The 10,768-nt window shown below is 40.1% G+C and overlaps 1 protein-coding gene across 3 annotated transcripts in view; it reads left to right on the plus strand.

The window, feature by feature from the left end:
• The window catches only part of Mbd5 (methyl-CpG binding domain protein 5), a 122,931-nt gene extending 112,169 nt beyond the window's left edge, over nt 1-10,762 (plus strand). For 2 of the 3 annotated variants that reach the window (XM_013345992.2, XM_013345991.1), the window contains 2 exons: nt 6,677-6,752; nt 9,494-10,762. In XM_013345992.2, coding sequence (XP_013201446.1) covers nt 6,677-6,752; nt 9,494-9,565 — 148 coding nt within the window. In that variant the 3' untranslated portion in view covers nt 9,566-10,762. The remainder of the gene's footprint in view (nt 1-6,676; nt 6,753-9,493) is intronic. The other variant, XM_005346391.3, reaches the window with a different exon arrangement.
• Nucleotides 10,763-10,768: the final 6 nt, after the last annotated feature.

Consider the following 10,768-nt stretch of genomic DNA (forward strand, 5'->3'; position numbering starts at 1 on the left):
TACAGCTGTAAAGCTGTTACACTCCTACAGCTGTAAAGCTGTTACACTCATACAGAGGTGCCCTGCCAGCCAGTGCAGAGTCGTGCACTGAGGACTGAAAGCTGGACCATTAGACAGTAACAGAGTGAAGAAAGTGGAACCAAGTGCTAGGAAAGGAGAGAGACCGGGGGAGAGTGGAAGGCCTTGGAAGGCAAAGACTGAAGCTGGGCACCGTGGCTTAGGGATGTAATCCCAGCACTCTGGGAGGTTCAGGCAGAAGGATCGCCATGAGTTCTAGACAAGCACAGGAGTAAGAACCTGTCTCAGAAAGAGAAAGAAAACCAAGATGGAAGCAACAGAGATCCAGGAAGACAAGAAGTGAGACTTCTCCATTGCCTTTTGCAATTTGGAGGCCATCCAGTCCTTCGGTGATGTTCAAAGAGCTCATGGGTTATGGATAAAACAAGGAAGTTGAGAGGGGAGAGCACAGGTGTTCATTCTCTTTTCTACTCTTCCTATGACGTTTTCCTAGAAAACCACAATAAAGGTGGGGTGTTTTATTTTTAGGGATTTTGTTTGTTATTTTTGTTTTGTTGTTATTGTTGTTTGGTGTGTGAGTGTGTGTGGTGTGTGTGTGTGTGTGTTGCCTGCACTGTATGTATGCCATGTCTGTACCTAGTGCCTGGTGCTTGTGGAGGTCAGAAGAGGGCGTCAGATTCCCTAGAACTGAAGCTACACAGGTTCCCAGCATCAGGAAACTGAACACAGTACTCAAAGCAGCCGAGGCATCTCACCAGGGCTACAATTAGAAAGTTTTTGAGTTACTTTCGTGAGAAAAATACCTGGCAAAAGCAACTCACGGGAGAAAGGGTTTATTTTGGCTCTCAGTTCCAGAGAGACACAATCCATCCTGATAGGGAACACTTGACCGCAGGCTGGTAAGGCTTGGTAGCAGAACTGAAAACTGGCTGGTCACATTGCATTATCATTCAGGAAGCAGAGCATCACCAGGCTGGTCTCCCAGGAGCCCACTCACTCCCTAAAGCGTTAGCGGCCTTCCCAGACTGCAGTAAGTTTGGGATCAGGTGTTGTTGCATGTGCAGCTTTTACATTCAAGCCACAGCAATGACAGGTTTAAATATTGTTGTAGACTAAGAAGAGGAAAAGTCTGAAAAGGAAAAGTGTTTAGAGAGTTAAGAGATTGATTCTTGACCTAAATCCATATTCTATTTTTTGCTGCTTCATAGCTATATGTCTCTGAGTATGTTGCTTAATCTCTCTGAGCCTAAATTCAACATTTCTAAAATGTACATATTAATTCCCACTTTAGGATTGTTATAAATAATATAGACCCTTACATATGGTACTTGGCATATATAGTTGAAAGTAAAAGAAATAAATTATCCAGTATTTTTGCCAGTTGAAACATATTGTTTTCGTAAATGGTTAGGGCGTTATATAGTCATTTTAATTGTTAATATCTTAAACTACCGTATCAAAAATGAATATCTTTGAATTGACATAATAGTCACATCCTAACCATAAGAAGTCGTAATGTTTTAACAGTTAATTTAGGTTAATCTGCTGTGTAAAGAAGTGGCTCTACAAAAGGAACGTTCCAAAGCTTTTAGAAACATTACTTTTTTCAGTTACAAGGGACTCAGCCTTCTATGTGTATAAATTCCTCTGGTTACCTGATATCTTATAAAATTGGAAATTGGTAAATGATAAAAATAGGCCAAATATATTTTCACTTTAAAACCAAGAAATGTCACCACATACTTGAGTTATAGAACACGTAGAAATCAATGTCTTACCAACTTGGAAGCTTCATCCCTACTGGGTAACTTTCATAGTGCTAGATAGAAGATGTTATGTAGGCTACTAGGAGAAAAAATAGCCCACTTTCTTACCCAGCTGTGAACCCAGCAAACTACAAGAATAAACATCCTAGCAATACAAACTCACTAGTACAATAGTGGCATGGGTATTAGGGAGTAACCAACCACTACTTTTAAATTGCATTTAAGGCCTGATCCACAAGACATAATGCATGCCTGATACCACTAACTAGGCCAAAAATGCATGGCTGGCTAGGTCACAGGCCATAGGGGAGAAACTACTGCTATTATTCTGCTAAATAGACATAGTAATAAACTGTCTCTAATATATTTATATCCCTTAATTAATACTTCTCTCAGCCCTCATCAAAGAAACTTCTTTTTTGTAGATGGTGATTAGTATAGAGACCCACAACTGGTCATCATGTAAAGAACAAGAGACCGTGAAGTGTTCAATTCTAAATAAAATAGTTGTTTCATACCATTTCTCCCAAGGCTCACAGTTCATCCCAGAAGAGGTGAGCAACAGAAAGATGTGAGAGCCAGAGGTAGTGAACATCTGCAGTAAAGTAGTAGTATTTGTCAGACACGACTACTCACAAAACACACAGCAGCTGGGACTGACATACAAAAGCAGGCTAGCCAAAATCTCAACACAGACAAGGGAGGGCCTCTCCCCCTAGCTGAGGAGCTATTGGCAGCTGATGGCTGTGGAGGAGGTAGAGTCAGTTTTCTTCGGGGCTGTGGCCCCCGAGAGGCTACCCATGCTTTAGTCAATGATCTTACACCACGCACATGCAGTAGCACTAAATGAACTCAGTGGGTTTAAAAGGAGGAAGAGGAGAAGGAAGAGGAAGGGGAAGAAAGAGGAGGAGGAGAAGGAAGAGGAAGAAGGAGAAGGAGGAGGCAAGAAAGCAGCATATGAAGTTTGGAGGGAAAGTGGTAGAGGGAAGAGGAGAAATAGCAGGCGTTGTAGATTTGATGAAAATGAACCATGAACATATGAAACTCGCAAACAATAAAAAAAGAATAATTTCAATTTAGCTTTTTTAATTGTCTTAAATTTTCATTCTGCTTTATGGATTAAATTTTCAGAGTACTGAGTTATTGGCTTCCTGTTTTCACTTAATTTGTTATGTTCTACCTGAAATGAGTCACAGACATTCTAAAGTGAATCTTAAAAAGTCATACATAATTTCTCAGTTCACACTGACATCTTATATCATTCACAGACTCTACCTGGCCTTTTTTTCTTTTTAATTAGTAAAGATAAAGATAATACGTGATAGTCGAAGGAGATAAGACGTGGCAATTATCTCCATTAATGACTAGAAATATGATCATATGAATGTCTGCTGCTTAATCAGTTAGGATTTAGAGTGTCCATTAGTAAAAATGTTTATTATTAAGTGTCAGCAGGAATAGACAATACTAGCGGAGACTCCACAGGAGGCTCTCAGGACTGCAAAACCAAATTTTGACTAATTGTTCCTTTAAGAACTCATGGAGCTTTCTCTTCCTCTTCTAAGCTCATTCATCCCTGGCACACATATGGAAATCGGTCTGTAGATGCGACTCCTAGAAAAGTCTGCCTGCCTCTGGACTCTCATGATACCTTCACATCATTTCATGTTCCACATCTCTGTGTGTGTTCTCTTTCCAAAAATACTCATTTCTCCATCTAGTATCTGTTTAAATTTATTATAAACAAAACATTGTGCTATTTGGTCTAAATTACCATCGAATATTTTGTTTTATTTATTGGGGAGGGACATATGCATAAGCCATGGCAAATGTGTGAAGGTCAGAAGACAGCTTGTGGGAGCTGGTTCTCTTCTTCCACACATTAGTCTTTGGGGTCAAACTCAGGTCATCAGGCTTTGATAACATGTGCCTTTACCCAAGGAACCACTGCACTGGCCCATACTGCATGTTTTTTTTTTTTACAAATATCTTTTTTAATTCTTGGGTGAACAATGAGTTTCTAATGTTCTAACTTTGTATTCAATAAATTCTGTTGTTAAATTATTTCTGTACTTTCATCATGATGTTACCGTGTTCTTCATTGGAAAAAAAATCATGAGTCTTACTTTGGAAAGATATTTATAGTTAAATACACACTTTCCTAATTTCATAATTATAATTGATTTCATTATTTTTACCTAAAAAAAAGTCACAACGTATTATATACACACAGTTACCACAATGCTTACTTCATGAGATTGCTGTAAATTTTAAATGAGATAATACGTAAGATCTAACTATTGTTGGCAAATACAGTCTTTCAATAAATAGCAAGCACTCTTGCTATTAAGAGGGATGGCAGAGCAGCTTGATGGCTAATGCGCTTTCTGAGTTCATCCCTAGGATCCATGTGACCGGAGAGAACCAATCTCACAACCTGTCCTGTGACCTCAACACCATGGCTTGTGCACTTTCTGACTTAAATAAATAAATATTTCCTAGCCGGGCGGTGGTGGCACACGCCTGTAATCCCAGCACTTGGGAGGCAGAGACAGGCGGATCTCTGTGAGTTCGAGGCCAGCCTGGTCTACCAAGGGAGTTCCAGGACTGGCTCCAAAGCTACAGAGAAACCCTGTCTCGAAAAAAAAAAAAAAAAAAAAAAAAAAAAAAAAAAATACTTCCTGAAAGATGATTAAAGGGAAGAGAGCATAGTTCACTGTTAGATTTTTTTAATGAAATGTTTTTATTTTTAGTTATTTAGAAGTTGTTAGACATAGTCCATTTTAATTCTATAATATGTTTTAATCAAAATACATAAACACTAAATATCCTTGAAACTTAAATGCATATGGGGGCAGGAGAGATCATTCAGTGGTTAAGAACACTGGCTGCTCTTCAGAGTACTGGGGTTCAGTTCCCAGCACCCACACAGTATCTAGCAGCCATCTATAAATCTTCTTCTGGCCCCTGTGGATACCTGGCATGTACATGGCATGCAAACTTGCAAGCAAAACACCTGTACACATAAGTAATTTTTTTTCAATTTTTGAAAAAATACAAATTCTTGTTTCTCAATCCAAAAGACAAAATAAAGATAAACCTATTAAATGCACTGCAGAAAGTGTGATATTGCTAGACAGTTTGCCCATGAAAAATATTATCATGATTCTCACCAAATATCCCTTAAAAGAAGTCCTAGCCTAACCTTAGTCAAACACTGATGGCTCCAGAGTCCTGGATTTGAGCTTCTTCCAAGTCACCCAGGATCACACTTAACAAACTCCTCACTGAAAAACAACAACTCTACAAGATGCAGAAGTCCATAAAAATATAATGGCAGGCAGTATATATGTGGAAATGCTGTGTACTGGTAAAAAGAATGAAATGTGTATGCCAGCTTGAATGGTGCCCAAAAGTACAGGAATACTGGCATGGTGGGGCATGTCTTTACCCAGCGTGGAGGGAGAGGTTTCAGAGTTCCAGGCCAGCCTGATCTACATTGGCAAGACCCTGCCTCAGAATAATAGTGATGATGATGATATAGTAGTGGAGAAAGATGAATTGTGAATTCTGACAGCTTTTTGTGTGTCCACGGATATATTATGTAAACAGAAGCTGAGGGGCAGATGGAAGAGAGAGTGACCGAGAATAGTCACCAAGTAGAAATCGAATCTTCCCTTTCAGTTGAACTGACTTACGTGCACACTTGACTTACCAAGATACAGAACCCACTTAGGTTCACTTTGGACAAATTCACTAGCAAATACATGCAGCAGTCATGGTGTGCCTAGACGTATAATACTCAAAGGTGGATCAGTGAGCATCTGTAAGGCACAGGGGAAAAAACCAAAATATGGGGATTGTCAGGTCACTCTGGTAAACGGAAAGACCTCATCCGAAGGCATTCCACTGAAGTGATGGTGTTCCCTTCCACAAGTGCAGATTTCCAGTCTCCACTGCAGAGGCTGAGATAAGACTTAACTCTTGCAGAGCCATGCCGATGACAGCTTGCTATAGGAGTTTGCTTCAGCCTCTTTCCCGTCAAATGTCCTGATGAGAATAGATTGTCGTCATATTCAGAAGATGCGGGAATAAAGTTTATATGTACAGATGAGGGGAAGGGAGGTAGGTGAATGGATGTGTAGCCATAGAGAAGGTCAGTTTTCTTAACTGTAGTAATGGGCACAACGGTTTCATCCATATCAGTTTCAAAATTGGTATCTGTGGTGTTATTCACGGAAAGCGTGGAGTGGGGTGCTGAGGGAGAAAGCAATAGTCAGAGGAGTGATCGGCATCTGAGACAACCATCTTGTGTCTGTTGGAAGGATCACACCATGTCAGTTTAAGTGGATATGTGTGAAACCAGCCTCCGATCCTCAGGTGTGATGAGGGAATAGCTGTTTCTTACCTGGACAGTGCATCAAAATTTAACTTTCTTTTTGCTCCATTTGACATAGCTGAGATCCAGAAAGGGTGGAGGGAGCTCCCTAGTGGCCAGAGCCTGCAGTTCAGTCCCCATGTCCCAGCCACAATCTGTTTCCCTGCTGAAAAACAGCAAGGCAAAAGACATTGCGGGGCAGACTGAATTCTGGTAGAAGTCCCTGCATTGGCGGCCACAGACCCCCTGATCCAACCTTCGTCGCCGGAACGCAGAAGAAGCATATGATGGCGTGAGCTTCCTGGGCTCATCTTTTTAAGACGCTGTTATTTAAATCATTAGTGTTCAGTGGTGGGAACTCTGGAGCGATGTGTTATGGCCTGGATTTTCTAAACATGAATCTAGATTGACTTTCCTGGTAGAATTGATATGTTTGTTTTCTGATTAGGGAATTAAATGAGGGCTTTTGTTTCTTTAATTTGTTAATCTGGCATGTTATTTTCATTAATTCCAGAAGTGGAAAGCTAAATAACCATTTAGAAGCTGCTATTCATGAGGCCATGAGTGAACTGGACAAAATGTCTGGGACAGTAAGTCAATTTATTTTTCTCATTATACTGTGTTTCTTTGAAAATAAATTGCTTTAACACTTTTTTGGTAACCTCTCTTGAACACTGTGAAGCAACTCATAGCCATGCTAAACTGCTCCACAGGGGAAAGACTGATACCAGAAAAGCATTTAAGAAGAAGGAGCCTGTATTGGCTATGCCTTTTTTATTTTTTCTGAGATAAGTAACTTTTGTTTTCTTACAAAGGTTCATTAAGTGTCAGCAGCAATACGGTGAGGTCCCAGTCACAGATTTCCGCATTGACTGTGAGTAGCAGTGCCTGTCAGTGTAACCAAATATTCAGCAATACAAACTTCACATTTAAGGGGGAAAGTGAGATTTAAAAAAAAAAAGTCAATTTCAAAGAGTGTACTGACTTCTCATTTTCCTTCTGCTATCTTAAAGTTAAAATGTTTTGTGCAAAGTTCTGTTAGTATAAACTGTAAAGCCTGTGATTAAGGAAGTCATGCGCTTTCTCTTCACATTTTTGTTGGACGATGCATTGGAGGCATTGAGGGGAGAAGTCTAAAGCCTGCTCTCCTTCACATGTAGACTTTAAACACATGAATCTAATTTTAGTAATTCCCCTAAACTAAGAATTATTTCAGGCTATGTAGCAATGAAAAGTAATTTACTGACACTTTGACTTAGGTCATCTGAATTCTAACAACCATCCAATGGCTACTCAATGCAAGATAACACACAGAGGTTCACAAAACGTTGCCTTTGGTGCAGGTCATAAAAATTTGGTAATCTAACCTACAGTGGGAGGACAATGCGTTTCCCAATAAACTCGTAGGCCTAGACCAGTGGCCATCAACTCAACATCTAGGACCCGGGTGTATAAGTAAAGAGGATCAGGTATGAAAGTGATAACAATCCTAGAGCTGAGAATTACCAACTAAGATGTACTGCTTACACTGCTGACCACTCCCTGACTTAGAATTTCAGCACCAACGGCCATCTCTCACTTGATTCTGGGGCCATCTGAGAAAGGTGCTGCTCCCCTCAGCCTCTCACTTCCTGGATTCTCTGTGAAGTGCCCACCACTCCTTAGGACCTTAACGTATTCCATATCCCATATATCCGTTGCATCCTGCTTGATAGTGCAGAAAGAGAGGGCACAGAGAATTGTCAACATAGCTCCTATCAGCCCAGACCACCTCAACTCAAGTGGGTTAGGAAATACATTATACAATGTGCCTTCCAAGGAAAAAGATAAAAATGGTTTGGCCTTTGTCTCATTACTCTGTCTTGGGGCATTTGGCCTTTGTGGCCACCAGGCATTGGAAACTAATGAGGCAAACCTGGAATGTGTTCTTCAGAAGTTCTTTCTCCTTTATACTCCAGCAGAGTTGAACCATGCAGGACATTGCGATGGAATTGCAAGATGTCCCCAACTTTCTTGAGAACCCAAAAGTAAAATGCCTCATGTTTACAATTGTTTGAAAGATATTAAAGCACTTATACACACACAAAACATTGAAAAACTACATATCTAAGCAAAATACCTTTTCGGGCCACATTGGACCTGCAGATTACTAACACGTTATTGTAGGTAAAGACTTTCCTCGATAACGTAACACCTCACCTCAAGTGAATTTGGGTTGTGCTTGTTTTAAAGACATGTACAGAAAGGGTCTGGAGAAAGAAGTATTCATAGAAGTTCATGAGCATTATCTTAAAACTTTAAATACCATTTTTCTAAAAGAATCTTACCTTTGACTAAAGACAGTTAGCCTTTGCTGTTGTCTAACCTTTGTTTTTATAATTGGCTCAATATTGGGAATTGAATCTAGGACTTCGTGCATGTTTGGCAAGCACTTACAACTGAGTTAGTTCCCAGCCCTTAAACATTACATTTAAAGCATACAATTAACCCAAGTGGATTGTTTTCCTAACTCTTAGTCCTGTGACATCATGTTGATAGGTTAAAATTGGCTATAGAAGCATTTACACTATGGGAATTAGCAAATACTACAATGGTTTTGTTTCCAAATGCTAGTTTAAAATACTTTGGCCACAGCTTTGGGGTTTACTCTGTCTTCCGTGTCTTACTTCATTCTTTGACATCACTAGCCATGTTCCAGCTTGGAAGATCTTACCTCCTGTCCCTCAGAATGTATCTGCTATCTAATGCTCTTGTACCATTCAACCCCTTTTCACTGTGATGCACAGAATTAAATGTTTCTAGTTTCTGTACTAATATATTACAGTGAGTTGTGTTAGTTATCCTTCCCAACTCATACAAACTCAAGCCTGCCCATGAATGGTCTTGGAGTTCTGTTGCCTATGCTGATTCTTCTCATAAACAAACATCCTCAGGCAGAACTACGTGTAGGTAGATATCCTGATCTTTGACACTTTGTAGAAGTTATACAATAAGTAGTGTAATGAAGAGAACAGAAGCGGATTTGGCATCCATATACCTGAGTCTCCAGGCCATAGTGAGATTGTTGATCCAGGCATTTCTGGCTGGCGATTATCCAGCTCATACTGTGCTCCACGCTATTCAGTGGTGTCTTCTGATACTCAGATTATCAATTTCTACTATTGCTCAAGCCTTGTGGAGACAGTGCACAGACTTAGGTCTTCGTAAATTTTTTAAAGGAGTCTTAGGATATCTAATGAAGCAGACTGTTTTCTGCCCTATTTCTTTGTCAGAAGTCATATGGTGTTTATGATTTCAATCTTCCTGTTATTTTTTCCCACCTTATTCCCAGGTTCACCAAATCCCACAGGGTGACAGACAAATGAGGCCTCCCAAGCCCAAGAGGAGGAAGATCTCCAGATAACAGAGACTGTTCCACTGGCACAGTGTTATCAAGGGAGCGTGCACAGATCCATCTGTGTGTAGGTGTTGACATGGCCATGGTGAGGTCAGAATGTAAACTATGGCAGATAGCTACCACCACCACAGGGCGCCAAAAGGAGCAATGATGGAGATGTGTTTTGATCAGGAAGGAAAATGAATGTTGAAAACAAAACAAAACAATCAAAATCCCTGTATGAACAAAGTGATAAATGGCCAAGTGATTGCTGAGAAGTGTTTTCTATTATACTAAAATTGTGATTATAAGAGATAGTCCAAATGTTTCTGAAGAATTTTCAGTGTTGTATATAGAAAATACAGAATTTCATGGCGATATTAGAAATGTAAATATTGTACAATATTGTCATGTACAAGCATACTTAATGCACACTTTATCTTTTATTGTACAAAGAAATAGTGTACAAAAATCTTTGGTTTCTATGGAGTACACCTACCAGAGACTACCAGTGTAAAGTGATAAATAAAAATACAACCTAAATGCTTTTCTATGATAATATAACAGATGCTGGTTTTGTATTTAACAGCAGAGAAAAGGCACGATTTGTAATACACAAATCATGGCATACGCTGCACACCACTGAGTGGCCACTTACAATGTCTCTTTAGCAGGAGCCTCATAGAAAAGAACTAGACTCAGGTTTTGGGGTCTAAGAAGCCTGAAAATTTCTGAGTGGATTGAGGATTCACGGGCCTAAATCAAGAATTCAGAATCTCAACCGTTTGTTACAATTTCACTGTTTCACAGTTTTGGACATTTCTATAATGAATTTGAGTCACTGTCCCTGCCTCCATCCCCTTCTTTTACCCCCCCCCCCTTACAGTGAGTCCCCTCCTATTTTCATGTCTTCCTGTGTGTGACCCACTGGATGTGATTAGAGTTTCTTGCCTGAGCATGGGTGGGAGGTTATTTACTAGACCAAGGCAACTTCTCAGTGGCTACGCCAGGAGGGAAAATGGCATCATCCCCTCACCCAGCAACCATTAACTGCTAATAGTCCCTCATGGTGGAGTGAGACCACACGGGCCCCTCCGCCATCCATGGTGAAATACTGATTTGTTCAATCATGTGTAAGCATGGGCCCTTTCACCATCCATGATAAAATACTGATAAGTTCAGTCATGTGTAAGTCATGGCCCCTCTATCAACCATGGTGAAATACTGATA

Source organism: Microtus ochrogaster, chromosome 4 (assembly GCF_000317375.1).
Source record: "Microtus ochrogaster isolate Prairie Vole_2 chromosome 4, MicOch1.0, whole genome shotgun sequence".
In the NCBI taxonomy this organism is placed as follows: domain Eukaryota; kingdom Metazoa; phylum Chordata; class Mammalia; order Rodentia; family Cricetidae; genus Microtus; species Microtus ochrogaster.